This window comes from Furipterus horrens, unplaced genomic scaffold, assembly GCF_987537825.1.
Source record: "Furipterus horrens unplaced genomic scaffold, mFurHor1.1.pri manual_scaffold_8, whole genome shotgun sequence".
Classification (NCBI taxonomy): Eukaryota; Metazoa; Chordata; class Mammalia; order Chiroptera; family Furipteridae; genus Furipterus; species Furipterus horrens.
Window position 1 is genome coordinate 2,350,001 of NW_028327178.1, and position 19,001 is coordinate 2,369,001.

The following is a 19,001-nucleotide window of genomic DNA, read 5'->3' on the forward strand; positions in this document are numbered from 1 at the left end:
GGCAGCTGGCGGCCTAATTGAAGGACTCCCCTCCCGGGTGTGTCTGCTGCACCCCGAGCACCCGACACGAGCCATTTCAACGTGGGAAACCGCGGTCTCACCCCAGAGGCCCGCGGGCACCAGACGGGGTGAAAGACAACTTGTGGTTACGGCTGGGCCAGCAGACACCCCGTCTTTTCCCTTCGTCCATTCAACAAGAAGATGCTGTGAACGTACATCGCAGGGTTTAACTCAGCCCAACTCTGTAATACCAGCTAGGAGTGGTTTCGTTCTGATTCGTTTTTCTCGTCTTCAGCACCTCCAGCAGCTGGGTCTATCTGTGTGAACTGTTGTGACTCTCATCACCTTCTCAGGGGCATGAGCCACCGTCGCCAAGCGCAGCACAGCACACGGAGCTGTGCCGAGACTGGAAGGCCGGGCGCCGACACGGGGCCTCTGAGCACGCCGGATCCAGACCAGAACGTCCACGGGATTCCAACAACATTATGGATGGTCAGGCGCAGGAGGCAGGGGCAGACTCTGGGCCTTGTAGGGGGCCCACGCCGGCCCAGGCCCCGGGAGGCTGGCGGCCCGGCGCCCAGCAGGACGCACGGAGCTGCAGCAGGGGCGAGCAGAGAGCCCCGCGTCTCCCCTTGACCCGACGTCTAGCGCGCGCTTATGCTCCACTGTGTCCAGGAAATCATTACCCACGAAACTGGAAAGCAATGGGTCACCTCCCCAACATCACATGCCAGAGTCCGTCCTAAGTAGGGTTAGACCCGTACGAAATCACCAATATTTGACCGTCTTTAACTAAGTGTTGAATTCATCTGATTCAACCACAGGAGGTGCTGATATCCTCGGAAATACAAACCAATGTCATGGTCCTTTAGGAAGGAGTAGGGAGTCAGCGCACCTGTGAGACAGTCATTTCGTCTGGAGATTAACAGGCTGAGACCCACTGCCTCTCGCAAGGCACCCCGTCTGCCTGCTTCCTCCTGTGAGTACCGGGGGTGAGAGAGGCACCATATTTTGCCCTTTATTTTAAACTCACAATTTATTACACAAATGACCCGAGGACCCCAAAATGGCAGGAAAATATCTTAGAGAATAACCTATGTAAATCCTTGATTTTTCCTATTAGAGCTCTGTAGATAACGAAATGTAAATGTAAGAACATCTGTTTCTCTCATATTAAAATGAATGATCAAATTGCCCTGCTCCAACATAATACAAATTATTTCAGAAAGGTTATAAGTTTCCTGAAAATTCCTCAGGAAAAATCTTAATCTTGGACTTTTATAAGCAAGTACCAAGACATCATGAATATAAAGAACCTCTCACAGAAAGTCAGTAGGCATAATGAAAACTGGATAAAGTTGGTAATTAACCATAATTGAAGGCTGCAGTGAACATACAGGCTTTTGTTCTTTTTAATTCTGGCTCCGACTAGGAATTAAAGACAAGAGCTTAAGGCGCATTTCAGTCCTGGTCCAGATGTATAAGCCCCAGCATTCTAAAAGTAATTTAAGTAAAATAAAAGAAGAGAATAGTCAAAAAGATGCCAGACGCCTGCCAGGGAAAACCACTTGTACTCTGAACATTTAACACAGCTGATCCATCCTATGTGGGGCCACTCAGTCATTGACTTTCAAAGAAGTTAAAAGATCTGATTGAATTACTAGACTAAATGTAGCAAAAAACAATTTCTTAAAACATTGATTTCTCACACTCAGCGCCAACGTACTTGTACACGCAAGAGCCGCAGCAGCGCACACACTAGGACAAGAACGGCTCGCCGTCTCCACAAAACTCGATTTTATCTATTTTTACTCAGGAATGGAAGAAGGCAGCAGAACGAGGCATCGTTTTAATAAGGATCATCAGTGGGAGCGCGTGCGGCTCATCCTCACGGCTCAGCGACCCAGGAGCGGGGACAGAGGCTAGTGGGCGCGGTGCTGTTACAGCCTTTGAGGTTCTCGGCTGGGAGGCAGAGTGGGGGCTAGAGGAGCTTCTATAGGTCCTCCCTAGGACTATAACGAAAAACGAGAGCCATCAGAGATGGAGTAAACAAGACAGGGACACCAAGAAGTCGGGGCGTCAAACTGAGACTTGGAGTCAAACAAGAACCCGGTCTGATGACCAGGAGGGACGGATACGGCCCGGGCGCGTCGGGCAGGAGGCGGGGCGCAGCGCAGAGAAGTGGGAGGCGCACGGCGGAGCTGCAAGAGAACGTGTCTAAAGCCAGACGGTGACGGAAGGGCTTCTCTGCCGCCAGTTCTACGACAGGACCTCGGGAGGAGGCGCGTGGAACAGGTTCCGAGGGAACGCAGGGCCCGGGCAGCTGGCCAGGGAGGAGGGCGGGGAGCCCTGGGAAACGCCACCCCCCGCCCCGTCTCCCCCGGGGTCTGAAGTCCATGCGGGCAGAAGAGCGATTCCACGAGTGTTCCCGACTGTTCTGGCTCCCCCGACAGCCCCGAGTCCAAGTCCTCGCTGTGGCCTTCAGGGCTCCTTCCAGCCTGATTCCACCCCGAGTCCCAGGCTCATCCTCACCGTTCCCACTCTCCACCTAATGGAACGGCCCGATGGAGAGCTCTCCCGAACACGCGCAGCCCTGGGCTCAGCCCCTCACCCTGCGCCGCCCCCCAAGCCCAGGGCCTGAGGTCACGCCGGGCACGCGGGGACCCGAGAGCAGCGCCTGCGAGCCCACGCGCCCCTCAGGGCCCGCAAGGCAACAGGTGCACGCTTCTCCCTCACAGCAACGCCCCTCCCTCTCCCCTCCCTCCCTCCCCCTCCCCTCCCCCTCCAAAACCAATACACATGTCCTCCGGAACGGATAGTAATAACAAGCGACCTGGATGGAAAGAACTAATATGTCGGTCCTGTTTTGGCTCAAGAGAGTTACTGCTTGTGTAAATATTTTTGAAGCAGAGAATATCCTAAAAATATCCCAAATTTGACACCCATGGAAGGAAACATGAGGACTAGCCACCATCAGAGTAGGGGGAGAAGGGACCGGGAAGACCCTTAAGGAGGGGGTGCCGGGGAGCAGGAGCCGGAAGCCAGGGAACAGGAAGTGCTGAGCGCTGTGTGACCCACGCCCCAGGAATGACAGGAGGGCCAGGCCCGCGGGGAGAACCCGCTTCCCGTCACAGCGGCAAAGGGGACCAGCTCATAGCCCTTCGCAAGAACGACCACTGAGGGGCTGCTGACCCTCTAACGGGCAGACCGTTTCTTTAAAAGGGACAGTCAAGCCCTGGCTGCTGTGGCTCAGTGGATTGAGCGTTGGCCTGCGAGCCAAGTGTCGCTGGTTCGATTCCCAGTCAGGGCACGTGACTAGGTTGCACGTCAGGTCCCCAGTTGGGGGCGTGAGTGAGAGGCAACCACACATTGATGTTTCTCTCCCTCTCTTTTTCCTTTCCTCTCTCTCTCTAAAAACAGATAAATAAAATAAAATGTTTTTAAAAAGATTAAGAAAAAAGAAAAACTCAATCCTTGTGTCTACTTATAAAAAAAAAAAAAAACAGTAACAGGGACAGTCAAGTGACAACAACGGGCGTGCAGGTCACGCTGTGGGTACAGTGTCGCTGGACTCGGCCGCTCCGTTACGTGTCCCTCCCGTCTGACAGCCACCGAGTTGCTGACCAGCCCAGGGGGCGGCCGGCGAAGCTTTGGCAGCCACTGCGCGCCCATCCAGGCCCTTTGGGTCTTCGTGCTTTAAGAACGGGGTGAGGCTTACGTCAAGCTGGAAAAGGGGAAGCAACGGTGATACTTCCGTTCAATTCTACGTACAGATAGAGACGCTCTGAAAAAAGAGGGACAGAAAGGAGACCGAGGGAGCCAGCAGCCGCCCCCACTGCCACGCCCCACGGGACGCTCATGGCGATCAGGGCCTGAGACAGGCCGTGGGCAGGCGGGCTGCTGCCCCGCACGGAGGACACGGTGCGGGAGAGGCTGCGCCGCTCAGGGAGAGGGTAGGCCCCGAGGAAGAGAGACGGCGGCCACAGACCCGATGTCTGGTGCAGGTGAGAAGCCAGCGGCGTCGGGGCGCGGTCCCCTGGAGGAGGCCGGGGGTGGGGACACTTGTGCCGGTGAACAGAAGCAGCAGTCGGCCCCGACCCTGCACACACCCCGCGGCCACGGCGGCAGCAGGACGCGTGGCCTTCACAACCCCCCCCCGGGGGCCGCTGCGTTGGAGACGCGGAGGCTTTGGTCTGCGCACTCGCTAATATCTGGGAAAAACCTCCCCTTCTCGGGCCAAGCGGCGAGGGGGCCTCTTGGCCTCCCCCCCGCCCCCCAAGATGCTGCCAGTGCAGCCCTGTCCTGAGGGACCAGATGTGGGAGGCTGAGGGGCCGCTGCCCCCCTCCCAGTCCTGCAGGCACTCACAGCCCACGGGTCTCGGGGCCTTCACGTGGGCACAGCGTCCTCCTCACTGGGGTCGCTTCGGCTGTGCGGACGCTGCAGAAGCGCGTTCTCCGGGTCACTGTCAACGCACTTGGAGCCGTGACGATCGTATCATTACAAAGAGCGTTACAGAGAATTACTTACTTAAGACGGACAATGCCTTAGAGTGAACTTGTGGATTAACTGCAGCTTCTTATTTTAAAATGGGAATTGAACTTGGCTTTTTTCGTTATTTACACTTAAGTGTATAAGATTTCAGAAACATGGCAATGTACCACCTAGAAATAAGTTCATGCAAATTAAGGAACATAACAGTACATTCTTACACAGGCCATCACTTCCGTTGTTCATGGAGTTAAAAAACATATTTGAAATTATTTTGTTTTCTGTCGCTAATCACAGTCATGCTGACAAAAATTATTGGTTCATCAAACGATAGTGTAAGAATAAGAATTGATTTGTAATAAATTACCATTTTTGCATATATCAGTCAAAGCACAAAGCCTAAATACTTGCAAACAAAATGCATTATTAATTCAATTGTCACAGCCTATTTAGCTAACTTCTATTACTATTTGCTATAACGTGCAATACATAAAAGGCGAGAATCAAATTCAAAACATAAAAAATAAACTGATTATACTGTTCTGGAGGAATTAAAATATAGCAAGCTTGCAAAATTATAGCCAAGACATTAATGTTTTAAATAGGTAAGAAAAAAAATGTTTAGCTTGACTCAGAGAACAGTTCTGCCCAAAATGAGGGTCAACACGCGGGGCCTCTATTTCCTCAGGCCGGGGACGCGCACCGGCTCCCTCCGGGGGTGGGGATGGCAGAGGGGCTGCAGGAAGGGAGCCCGCTGGCCTGCTCGGGGCCAGGCTTCGCTCCTGAACTTCCGTCCCCCCAGCTCTGGGTGCCTGCCGGGCAGCGCTGCTGCTGCTGCTGCTGCGGTCCTGGCACGAGGGGAAGTGAGGGAAGGCCCTGGAAGCCGGCGCCATAAGCAAGGGTCCTGAAGTTCAGGGATTTTGGGGGGAACAACTCACTCCAAGTTGCTTAGTTTAGACAGACCTGGACTACTCAGAAGGTAATAACCCAGAAGGTGGGGGGTACGTGCCCATTTGCTATTCGTTTCCTGGTTTGGGGAGAAAATCAGGCCAATGAGGCAGGAAAGGGGAGAAGGACCTGCCCGTTCTGCCTCCCTTGAGACCATTCGTGCACCAGGGACTGAGCAGGGAAGCGAGCAGGAGCGCTCCGGTGGGCACAGGGGAAGCTGAGGTCCACGCTCCGCTGTGACCCGCACTCAGTGCCTGCTGCCCGGAAGGCGCCTGGAGGGCAGGCACACGTGTAAGAGAGTAAGAGGTGCCTTCGCGTCCACAACGTGTAGTAGCCACACAGTGGGGAGATGTTTTCGTTTCATTAATGATCTGACCTGATCTGGAACGTTTTCATTCAAGTTTGTTTATGAGTAAAACACTTTAAGTACCTGTGTAAAGATCCTCAGTGGGAGATAATATAACTAGCAGAAGAAGGAGCACTGGAGTTGGAGTCAGAAAAACAACAATTCTAACATCCATTGGGAGATGTTGAATAAAAAGCTTACGTTCCTGAATCACAGTCCTCAGACCTGCAAAGCTAGAATAATAATACACTAACAAGGTCACAGAATAACTAACTGAGGTAATGCATGTGAAAGCAATGAGAATGTGGTAATTAAAAATGTTTCGTTTCCACTTTCTTAAATGCTTACGAAACATAGCTTTGACCTCTGGCAACATAAAAGGTCACAAATTATAATTCAAATAATATGGATATTTTTTTGAATTTCAAGAATAATATATCGAGGACATGTTCAACACATACATTTTGGTTCCAATCAAATATAATGTCACGAAGAACACAATAAGAAACCACAGGTAACAAGCAGACATGTGTGGCCTCCCGATACTTTGACACAGCAGTCAGGTCTAAACGGAAATGCTGAGGAAAAACAACATGCCTCCAACAGAAAAGTCAAGTCAAGCTCCTTGTAAGCATGGAAAATACTCTAAGTGCTTTAAAACACTTTTAAAGGCAATTAAAATTTTAAATTATGGTAGAAGAGGCCCTAGGCCATAGCAAGACAGAAGTTGCATGATTATTGACATTTTAAAACAATGTTAAAACAAACCAGTTCCCGGGGCATCTAGAGTTCCCGAGACCGTCTTGGAGGATCTGAGGCAAGCTGAGAACCCAGCTTTGAGGGAAGGGGGAGACCTGCACTGGGTCTGAGCAAGCGGCCCGCGTTAAAGATCGGAACTTGGGAAGGAGCCTGGCTCACCTGGTCGCTGGCCCCGCCGCATTTCAGTGCCTCTGATATGACTAACTCTGTGTGATGCAGCTCGTTATGATACCAGGAGCAAGAACAAAGGGGGCCTGGCAGTTGATGACATAATAATTGTAGTGTTGTTTTTCATGACATGGCAACTGTAGTATTATTTGGTGGATGACAAAAATGTTATTTCTTAATATCAGCAATGTTTAATTCTACAGCGAGAATTCAAAAATGTTATTCTAGAAACTCAAAATTAAAGTGCAGGGGAAGAGGCAAAGCTTGGTCTTACGTATTTATTTTAGCTCCAGCACATGTTATTTGCAGAGGTCAGTGCCTCTGATTTAGCTCTTCTACTGTTTCAAGGCTGTTTTGCAAATTCACAGACTCAAAGTCCCTCACGCCCTTTCCGGTCTTGCTCTGACAGTACATTCCAGTGGGAGAATGGCAGACACCGGGACGAGCAACACAGAGCGCCACAAGTGCCAGCCACGTGCACCGACTTGGCAACCCTAGAAGTCACCTTATTACACAAACCCTGAAATGAAAACATGCTGCTAAAGTTTTAAAAATGAATGAAATTACCTTTCTTTTGGGGTGCCAACTCCATGTTTGCCTAGTAGATGAGTATTTAAGTGCTTCTTCATTACAAAAGCAACCCTGAAAGAAAAAAAACAGCAATTACAGAACTAAAACCTGACTCTGCTAGAATCATGTACAAGAAGGATTTAAAAACAGGTACGTGTACATAGGTGTAACATCACGCGCGCGCCCGGCGGCCCCTCGCCGCACGGAAAGTCGCACGCACGTGCAACGCGCCGTAGCCCCTGGCCGCCAGCAGCCACGCTGCACAGAGCCAACTGGCTGTGCTCCGAGGTGAGGACACCAACGTGACCGGGACGATGGCTGCAGCCCCGTAGGCCCCGTCTTCGCCGTCCAAGGGCAGCCAAGAGGAAGCAACCCCTCCGCGGGTAACATTCCCTGCCCCTGGCTGATCCCACACTTCAATCACGAGGTGATTTCAGAAAATGTCACTGCATTAAATATTAAGGGACAACAAAAGACGAAGTGAATAGCGTTCATGAAGATTCCCTAAAAACAGGGTCATAATCTGAAGCTGAGGTTTTTAACGATGATGCGAACGTTGGCTGCATCCGCAGCCCCAGGGAAAACAATGCACCGAAGAGCCAGGAAGATGCCGGCAGATGGAAGGAAAAGTGCTGCCTGACAAGCTGTCTTATCCTGTACACCATCAGCTCACGAAACCCGGTTCTGCTGACGGAAGTGCACACGGACAGGCGCCCGCAGCCGGCCCATGGAGCGCCCGCCGTTCCTCCGCTGACGGGGGACGACGCTGATTTAATTCTGCCGTGTGGCTGTTTAAGACAACTCACACCTCCTCCAGGAGCATCAGATTCAAATGGCTCTCTTCATGAGCAAAAACTAAAATAAAAATTTACTGTTGTATCTCTCAGTGCAAAAGGGCTTGCGAACGGTCCTGTTAATTATGCATTACAGCTGTCCTTCATAAAGTTAATTACTAATGGCTGAAAGGCAACAGAATCTATTTGCATATGTACATGAAAGGCATGACATATGCAAAAATATGATTTTAATTAGCATTCTATGATATGAAGGACTACAAATCAAACTGGCATGTTATAAGATTCTTAACATTAAACACTGAATTCATCCGGACGGGTCTGCACAACGGGCTGCGGCCGTCTGGAAGAGGCGTGTGTCAGAGGCCAAGACCGGAACAGCTTCCAAAACTGTCACTGCTTCTCTTTCCATGTATTGTCAGTCTGGGTTATTTTCATACAATATTACGGAACCTTCGTTTTGTAGCTAAAATAATACATTTGTATTTTTTTTTAATGACGATGACTTACTTCATTATTCAAATAATCCATTTCTATACACTGAAAATAAATTTATTCTTTTTCATAGAATATGTAATACCTATGGACAATACACACTTTACAACTATAAATAACTGATCACACCATCCATCATTAAAATGAAACAATAATTATTACATATGACAAATCAAACTGTGGTGATATTAAAGGCTTAGCAAAATTAACAAAACAAAATATTCTCTATTTGTTTCTGCTTGATTTGGACAAAATAAATAACATTTTTCATTTCTTTAAAAAAGAATAAAGTAATAACAACAGTCCATTCAAGTCATAACTTTCCTGCTGTCCTCTATTTTCTATAATTAAAAAAACATAAAGCTAATGGCAAAGAGCAAAGGTTAAAGTCCCAAAGCTGCAACGCACAGCTTATTTACATGACCAAGTATAATTTAAGAGACCTGAGCTAAGAAACCGCAGTGCAGTTTTCAGAAGAAAAATTATTAATGAAAGTGTTTAAGACCGGAGACACGCACACGCCACGGCACAGGGCACCAGAAGGAGACACGCGCGTGCCACGGCACAGGGCACTAGAAGGAGACACGCACACGCCACGGCACAGGGCACCAGAAGGAGACACGCGCGTGCCACGGCACAGGGCACCAGAAGGAGACACGCACACGCCACGGCACAGGGCACCAGAAGGAAAGCACCCGGGGGACGCGGCTACGAGCGCGGCGCGCGCGCGCTCCCGCCGAGAACCCGCCGCACAGTGGGCAGCGCGCGGAGGAACACCAACCTTCAGCGCTACGGGAAGGTCTATACGACTGAATAAAACACGCTCAAGTCACAGTTGAATGCAAACCCGATGTTCACCCAAAACCCGATTCCACAGAAGCGTCAATTGCTCCAACTTGGTCTCCCCGAAGTACGAGTCCTGGAAGTCTCGCTGTCACCCCAGCGAACGAGCATGCAGCCGGGCATGACGCAGCAAAACAAAGCCCCGGCCTCCGAGGACGCGCTCGGCCCGCACTCCGTGGCCACCGGACGTCCCCCGCCCTCCGCTGCCGGCCTCACCGTATTGCTTCCGGGTTTTTAACACACTCCCCAGCTTTGGAAAACCTGTGATCTAGATACCAGGAGAGAGAAGACAAACACCGCCCCGATCTCAAAAGCCCGGGGTGGAGACGCGGGGCTCCTCACCAGGCCCCTCCTGCCCGGCGCGGGCGGGCTCCACGGGGCGATGGGACACCAGACCCCGTGGGCTGCGCGGAGCGCTCCTCCAGGGCCTGCGGCTCCTGGACAGGACGCAGCGGCTCTCAGCCCGCCACGCCCCTGCACGGGCCCCCGCCGCGCCGCCTGCACGCGTGCCATGCCGGGTCCTGGGCAGGACCGGCACTACCCACAAGGCCGCTGCGGGGCTGGGTGACAGAACCACCCACGTCCCTGCCTCGTGAAGCGGACGCCCAGTCAGGGACACGGACCAGAACAGCAGGGGAAACGAGGGTGCCTTCAACGGGGATAAGTGGGGGGAGGAAACATAGAGGGAAGGCCTCAGAGGTCGGCAGGGGACCCCCTCACACGTGGGCGGCGCCGGGGTGCGCCTTGGGAGTAAGAGATTGCGCACGGCCAGGAGCGGGGCGCCATAACCCGCAGGTGGGCGCCCGAGCCCTGGGCGGGGAGCCGCTGCCCCTCCTCAGCCTGGGAAACTCGGGGCGTGCGGGGCGGGCGGGGCCGGGCCACTGAGGGGACCTCGGGGGCCTGCCATCGGGCTTGCACCGAGGGAGGAGGCGGCGTCGGGGCCCCGGGGCCTCGGACACGTGTTGCACTCCCGCTCTAATGGGTTCCTCTATTAGAGAGAGGGGGGGGCGGGAAGAAGGAGGGGTGTAGCAGTGATCTGGCAAAGATGTCAGTGGCTGGGACAAGGGCCCGCAGAGACCTGGGCAAATGCCCGATCCACAGTTGTGATTGGAGCCACCCGGACGCCCCCGTGGGTTGGGGGGAGAGCGCCACGGCCGGTCCGGGTCCGGGGGCAGGGCCCGGGCTGCACATGCGCTGCGGCCCTGCATCTGGCGAGTGCCCGGGACTCTGGAGGAACACCTTGAAATAATAAAAAGCGGTGTTGCTTAAATATGATTGATTTCCAAGTATCTATAATTGCCTGAAATAGCATCACTTAAAATCGCTTTTGGTGTCAAAGAGCAGCCCCGTAATAACATTTACACCTCAACTACAGAGCTCTACTCTTCAGTACCAAACTTTCGCATCTTACTTCCTCAGTTAGAAATAACTTCTCCTACACGGTCTCAATCCAGGACAAAACCTCTTCCTTCCGTTCCTGAGGGTTCCTCGCCTGGGACTGTTTACGTGAGGGTCCCGAGAGGTTAGCCGCCGGCCTGTGACGTCGGGGAAGCTGAACGCCCGGCGCAGGGAGAGCCCCGACCCGCTGGCGGCCCGCTCAGGCCTGGGCCGGCCCCAGCCCCGCGGGGACCCCAGGCAGGTGTGCGCACACTGTGTGCGTCCTGGGCCCGAGGGGGAGGCGGGGCAGCACGGGAGGCAGCCCCCCACGGCTGCTCCGTGCGTATTTGGTTCCCTCATGTCACTACGGTCAGGTGTCCCTCAGAGGCAGGCCTGCAGATTTCTGATGGTCAGGTCAGCATAGGCCAGGTGACAGGAAGGATAAATGTATTTGCCTTTAAGACGTCAAAATCTAGACACAGAAGTTAAAAGAAAATGTCTAAAAGCACTTTCCCGTGAGACCATAATGAAAATGTCCCCTTCTTCTGAGTGACCGACAGAGCACCCCCTCCAGCCCCTCCCCAGCACCGCCACACACGTCCCACGCAACAGCCGGTCCCTGTCACTGCTAAGGGGGCAGGGCAGCGCCCCGACCACTGGCCCACGCGGGCTGGCCACAGCGGCCTCCGCCCTCGGGAGCGGCGCACGGACAGGTGTGGACGGCGAGCGCGGGACGACGGACGGTGTGAAGGCAGCATCCTGCCCGGCTCTGCCTGCGGGACTCGAGGAACTGGGGACAGTCTCTGAGGGGCAGTTTTCCCACCCGAAACGTGAGGACAGCAACTCTCCCCGGGCGGTTTGTGAGGATCAAAGAGAGCAAGGCAGACACCTCGCTGAACCGCGGCTGACAACACCACCGTTTCCCAAGTCCTGCCGCGATGCAGTGACATCGGGCAAAAACCGGTTTAAGGATCTCAGCTCCAAAGCCTTCGGTCCTTTGGGCCGGATCAGGGGACACCATAAGTGACACGCAAAGCAGCTCCAAGGAAGCAGTAGGTGATGTACGTCAGACGACGTCAGAAAACTCAAGGGGCGACGAGGTGACAGAGACATCCCTTCCAACAGGACCGCCCATCCACGTGGACGGCAGTGGCCCTTGATGGGGCACGTGCTCTGAGTCGTTTAAGTTAGATGCCTGTTTCTACCCCCCGAGGTGGGTGTAGGGGGACAGCGTCAAGGAGGAGAGGTCAGCACCCGGCTGCGGAGCAGGCTCTGGACAGAAGCCGCTGGGCCCCCACCCCCGCCGCCCGGCCCACCAGGAAGCCGCCCGGCCCACCAGGAAGCCGCCCTGGAAGCTCACACGGCTTCCCTGCAGCAGGTGCCGCGGCGTCCCGGCGAAGGACATGGGGCGGCGGCCACTGCTCCTGCCTAACGGGGCTGCTCTCCGGGTCCCGAGAGCCAAGTCTGCACAGGGCATCACGTAAATCTCTGCCGCTTTTAGCGGGGGCCCACCCTAGGCCCCGGGGTTCAAGGAGCCCGGCCCCGACGTCCCATCCCAGCCCGCGGGCCGGGGCCCCTCGAGCCGCGCGCTGCGTGGGCAGGCAGAGCAGGGACCCGCACTCACAGGGTGCGCAGCGCCCGGCCGCGCGGTTCCACGCAAACCCGAAAGGAAGGGTCCGCCAGGCAGCACAAGACACCCCAACTAGACAGCGGCCAGGCCTCACCACGGAACAGGCAGGAGCGGGGTGACAATGACGTCAGTGTCCGGTGCTCCTGGAAGAGGCAGCAGGCAGACAAGGCAAGCAGCAGACGCTTCTAGGAGGTTCTGAAGAAGGCGGGGAGCGCAGCGCGTACACTGGCCTGCGGGCCCGGAGTCCAGGCCAGCGGCCGAGGATGTGCCGGAGGAACGAAATGGCACAGAAAGGCGGACAGACGGTGCTGGCGACTCAGCACAAGTTGGCGGTCACAGAGAAAAGGCCGAGGGCTCGCTCCTGAGGGTCCCCGAGCCGTGCCCAAAACACGAAGTTCCACCCGGGCTCCCCACACGTGCCAACCGTGCCGCAGAAGACCGTCCGGGGGGTGGGGCGGGGTGTCGCAGGCGGCGCTGGGCCGGAAGAGCAGGCGCGCAGAGCCCCGGGACCGCGCACGCCCTGGGCCACCGGATGCCGCTGTCGGAGCAAACTGGCCACACCTCCGAGAAGCGCGTCTTCAGCCCACGTGCACAGAACGCCCCCGGGGCCTGGAGAGAGGCGTGGCGCTGCTGGCGCGACACGGGACAGCGCAGGCTCTGCAGCCGCGCGGCGCGGAGGTCGGACCCTGGCGCCAGCCGCCGCCACGCGGTGACCCTGCAGACCGTCTTAGGTCGCACCGCCCCTCCGCTCCCCAGGCTACCCCGCGGGGGCAGCCACGGATCCCCCGTGTGGACAAGGAGGAGACGACAAGAACGCGCTCTTTCACCCCGCGCTGTCACACGGCCCACGCGGTCCCCATCCAGTCACGCAGCACGCGGCGAGGCGGGAGCCGAGGGGACCCAGATGAACAACAGGCGGGCTCTACACCACAGGGTTTGAAATCCAGGCCAGGGGAACACGTGTCTAAAGGGACTGTGCCAGCGCTGAGGAGGGGGAAACAAGGCGTCTGAGAACGAGCAGTAAAAACGCTCCTCCTGTGGCACCTTGTCATCGCTGTCCTAGAGCGTCCGTGACGCAGCCTCAGGCGGCACGGAGTCAAGGTCTGCGGATGGACGGCGTGTCATCTGGGGAAGGTGTAGACTGGCCGCCCTGGCGCCGCCGCCAGGACCCGCTGCCACCAGCTTCTGGCGCCGGCCGCCCCCGCGCCTGCCCCTCCTCCCGTCCCCAGACGCCCTTCTGCTCCCGGGGGTCTCCTTTCCTGGGTGTCAGCGCGGAGCCTCCCGGAGGCTGGCTCTCCACCCACGGCCTCCCCTGGGCGCCTTCTTTTCTGAGCCGCGACCCCTGAAAACAAACCGAGCAGCCGCGATGTCCCTCACCAAGGGCCACCTCCAGACCACACCGCCCCCACTCCCCCGTGCGTGTAAATAACCGCGCTCCCATGTTCTTAACGCGTCATGCGTGGCCCCCCTCATTCTCCCTGTGAAGCCTTACTTCCCTGTCTACGCGAGGAGGTTTTATCTTGATTTTTTTAACATAATAAAACCGATGCAATCTCACTCGACTGGCTGTTGGTGTTATAATGAGCAGCATCTTTACATGGCTAAGCACAATTACTTCTGTTAAATGATCGCATGGTGTTTATTTCTGTCTGCCCCAAAACTTAGCTGCGAATAGCCCGCTGTTGGCAAGAAGCCTTACTGATAAATAACAGAAACAGTCTGTGAATACAAGTGGGACCCTGACCATCATGGCTCAGTGGGCTGGGCACTGTCCTGTGAACCAAAGGGTTGCCAGTTCGATTCCTGGTCAGGGCACCTGTCTGGGTTGTGGGCCAGGTCCCCAGTTGGGGGTGTAAGAGAGGCAGCCAACCTGTTTCTCTCGCACATGGGTGTTTCTCTCCCTCTCTTCCCCTCTCTCTAAGATAAGTAAATAAAGTTTAAAAACCATACTCTGTATTTTGTATGCATCATATACTATATTCTTACCGTATAATGAGCTAGAGAAAACAAGGCGGTAGGCAGTGGAAAGAACCCACGGAGACGTGGGCCTGCGCAGTCCAAACGTCTGCGGCTCAAAGGCAGACGGTATGTCTCGCTCAGCTTCCCAGTCTCATGACACGATTCTAGGACTTCTGCCGCCCTCTGGGTGACAGCCTGACCCAGGGGCCACGGCTCCGTGTGTAAGGTACCCTTGCAATTTTACAGAAAGCCCCTTCCTTCCACAACAAACTAGCATCTCCAGTTAAGAATATCAAGAATCCCTGAATGATTTAAAATTGTAATTATTTTCCTGACTCTTTCTGCTTCTCCGCGGAAATAAACGCTATTACATGTGTTGAAAGATCCCCATGAAGGAACGCCTCTCCTGCGAGTAAGCATTCCAGACCCACATCCACCGGCGAGCTCCCCGGGGTCACAGCGCGCTCGCTGCAGGTGACACGAGAAGGAGCCCCGTGAGGAGCCGCGCGACGGTAACACGCGCGCGCGCACACACTTGCCTGCACTCTACAGAGGGAGGGAGACAGTCACAAGCTAGGGCCCCCGTGTTTCAAGGATGACACTCCCACTGTCACGTAGCAAGGGGCCCTGTACAAACGGAACCATCGGTATTGTCAGAGCTGTAAATGTTACACCCCAGGGACCGTCATAGTGCAGTGCCGACTTCCACATGTTAACTGCACCCTTAATAAGGAACGCGCCCACACAGGGGGGCAGGGCTTGTTGTGCGTCGCAGGAGACGACCTCGCAGCGTCCTCGGCAGCCTACGCGGGTCCCCAGGCTGCACGCGCAGGCCGGGCGGGGACTGGAACCCAGGCTGCCCTGGGTGGCGGAGTCTCTCTGCTGGTCTCCATCTTGCAAATTCTAATTCAGGCGCCCAGTCTTATTTCAGGGGCTGCTGTGTTTGTTCTTTAACTAAAAGCTCACTTGCCAAAGTAAGTAAGGAAACCAATGTGGAAACGTCTTTTACTTCTGAGGCTGAGAAACAACCCAGGCAATCCTGTGGTAAAAAAACGCTGAAATTGAGATTCAAAAACCAGGGTCTGACCTATGCTCTAATAACGGAGACCTGGCCCCGGTTCGATGGCTAAAATCACACGTATGACAGAATGAAATTACTGATGCCTAAACCGCGGGGGGGAAGCCAGTGAACTTGGGAACCAACTGTTATCACTGAGAGACGACCGAACGAGGGCGGCCACGAGCAGGGAAACGGCACCCCGGTGAGGGAGCAGACCCAATGATGTCATCGGCGCCCTCCGAGAGGAAGGACGGGAGGGTGACCCAGAAGACGCTGGTCACAGCCACAGAGCTCCGTCCGGGCCCCGGGCCCTGGAGCTCCCGCAATGCCTTTGACGGTGGTAAAGCGATGGTGGGACCCTCTCCTACTGTTTGCTGTTATCCGGGGAACAGCACTGAGCACAGCCTGGGGCAGCATCCCCGGGGACTGAGAGTCACAGGCCGGGAAGTGGGCAGGGCTCCCTGGGGTGCCTGGGCCCAGACACCTGCTTTTCCTGGGGTGCTGGAGACTGGGCCCCGTCGCGGAACGGGAGGCAGAGGGCCCAGCCCCACACCAGGGCCCTGCACTGGCGCCCAGGCCTCTGACGCCCTCACCCGCCCAGCACACCGCTCACGGGACCTTCTCCCCGGGGCTCCTAGGCAAGGAGGGAACACTCACTACCCATGAAACTAACCGTCTTGGCCAGAGGGTGCAAATGTTTCCCGGGGATTATCAGCCATATGATGTCACTAGTCTTCATTTCCAAAGAATAAGGAACTAAATACAATAACGGCCAGAGAAAACAAGGTCTATGTACAGTATGTAGAAGCCTCTAGTGAAGTTAAACACTGCATGAAATGCAGTGTGTCTCCATAGGGGTTACTATTAATAAGTTAAGAGTCTCTTTCTATCCAAGCATATAATTCTGGTGTTGTCTTTATTCACTAAATGTGCAGGAGCTAAAATACAAGAAGGTGTTTATGTGAAGGAATAAAACAGCAATCAATAAATAAATCCACCAGAAAAAGGGATTTCTGCTTTTACATGAAATCTGTCTTCAAATTTCTTCCGTGCCATTTTACGTAAATTGACAACGCGGTGACATGAAAACCAGGTGCCAGTGGGGGAGTGGGGCGCACCCCGTCTGAGCGGGACCTGGATGGACATGGCGGAGCGCGCAGGCCCCAGCGGGCGGCTGCTCACAGCAGCGTAACGACCTGGTAGCCGGGAAGAAAGGCTCCTGGTGAGGTCCCTCCGCCGCAGAACTCGCCAGGGGGCAGGAAGTAGGGGCGGCCCGACCCCGCTACTTCCAAACCTCAGGGAAGGAACTTCTGGCTCGACAGCCTTTGCGGGGCGGGGGGGCGGGGGGGTTGGGCCTTTTTAATTTATTGCTTTTAAAATATTATCTGGTAAACAAGAATGTTCACGTTGCACTTTACGTGGAAAGGAGCTCCAACTAGTCACGCATGTTCAGTATTTTTAACCAACATTTACTGAGCCATTTATAAGAGCTAAAAACTGAGATTTCAAACCAGTACAGACTCCTTTGGGCCTCGTTTGGCATGACCGGGACAGGTGCAGGTAAGGGGTCATCTGTGCCCCGTACCAAGGCTTACACAGAGTTAGGTATCGGAACTTGAGGTATAACTATGCAAAAAAGTTGGGACACAACAGAATGCATTTAATAATAACTTGCACAGAACAAAGTGCCACCTCTATTTAAGGATTCAGCGTGCCCATCAAGGCCACACAGTGCCCTGGGAGAGAGCTGATGTCACCCTCAACTTTGTTTGGCCAGAGAAAGGCTCAAGTGTCTATAGGAGTTCTGGTTGGATTACTTTCCTACACGATTTATAATAAAATAAACTAAGTGGACGGACCAAAATAAAGATGCTTGGGAATCTTAAAATAATCATAAAGTCAGGATTGTTTCTTCTTTCTTTGATCCCCTATCATTTCAAATAGGATGCGTAACAATGTCGCCCTTGTAACTCGCTCAGTTAGAGCCAGCCAAGAGGGGACGAGCGTCAGAGGAGTGACTACCCCGGGGAAGCCAGAGGCTCCGGGAGGAGGAGGTCTGGGGAGAAGGCAGTCGGGAGGACAGGCGGCTGCGGCCTGGCGGCGAGCACCTGAAGGACAGTGGCAGCGGCCTGACCCAGACCTCAACGTGTTTGTTTTTGTTTTTAGTAACGACAGAGAAACAAATGGAAGGCAGTCAACAATCTATGAGAAATAAATCTGTTCACCAAAAGGAATTCCAAAGCCCGGTAAGAACAGACACTTATACTTGGTCTCAGCCAAAAGGCCGAGAGCCAAAACCAGCGACCGCACCTAGTACCCACATCTTGGTTTCACGAACACAGCTTTTCACTAGAAGGGACCAGCACTTTGGGAAAAACATTTTTAAAGGTGACCCAGGGGCCTGGGCTCCCTTACTGTGCCAGCAATTTAAGAACACCCCACACGACAGACACATCAAGAGGAGGCAGCGCAAACAGGCCCCCAATGGCCAGTTAGGGGTAACGGAGACACCAAGCACACTGTGAAAATTGACTCATAAATTTTAAAAAACCCTAAAAGATAGATTTTAAAAATCTAACAAGTATAGGGTAACAGATATGCCACAAAACCAGAGTCCCATCTTCCACTCCGTTGCGTTTCTCCCTCAATGAGTACATACAGAGTTGAATACATATCAACACTTATTTTACCTTGCTTGACAAATTCTGGACGTTTTTGCTTTAGAAAATTGCAAAAGAAAGGTGACAGGATCTCATACTTGTCTAGTTTTTATGGCTGGCAATAAGATGCTTTGTTACTCCAATTTCTTATTCTCATACTAATTTAATTTCCTTTCCCTGCATAATTAAAGGGAAAAAACAGTTTTTATTATTTGGAGTTTTACTCCCCAAATAAGATATTGAGACTTGGGGCTATGATACTTTCAAGCCTACGGCCTGCTAAATGGTCACAGACTCACTTATTATGAAAACGACACTATGCTTTGCCTCAAAACTGAAATTACTCCAAAAAAAAAAACCCTGAGGTTTGCAGTGCAGCACTTGAAACAATAAATCCATGGAAGTGCTCCACACATCTCGGCTCTGTTTCTTCTGATTTTTTTCCCTGCAGGTTCGCTATGAAATCCAAGAGGAAGGGATCTCAGTCGTATCATCATTTACAAAGCAAACCGCCCCTCATACCAAGTAATAAAGGCAGCACTTGGGCAAAATGGATCGTTGTTGGTAAACATTCAAATAGCCTGCTGGGCTACCGGGGACCTGCTCAACCTGAGTGGATCCAGTGGGGCTTCCCGCGAGAAGGCGAGGGGGAGAGGGCGGGCGCCAGTGGGCGGGGGGAGGCGGGGGGGCAGACAGGCCAGCGGCCGAGAGGACATGCAGGCGGAGCCCGGACGCTCACAGCCACGCATCCCGTGTTGCAAAGCACGACCGGCTGCGATGGAAGCCACTCTGCACGGTACAGTGGCGCTGGCTAACTAATGAGAGCTCCACGGGCCGCATGTGAGTCCCCTGCCTCATCTGCCACCCTAATGACGGCGGCCACCTGCTGTTTTATGGGCACAG

At 54.0% G+C, this 19,001-nt stretch overlaps 1 protein-coding gene across 1 annotated transcript in view; it reads right to left on the reverse strand.

Moving 5' to 3' along the window:
• Nucleotides 1-19,001, reverse strand: part of ZNF407 (zinc finger protein 407) — a 258,043-nt gene that overhangs the window by 145,206 nt on the left and 93,836 nt on the right. The window contains exon 3 of the mRNA XM_090285385.1: nucleotides 7,278-7,352. Within this exon, the coding sequence (XP_090141511.1) occupies nucleotides 7,278-7,352 (75 nt within the window). The remainder of the gene's footprint in view (nucleotides 1-7,277; nucleotides 7,353-19,001) is intronic.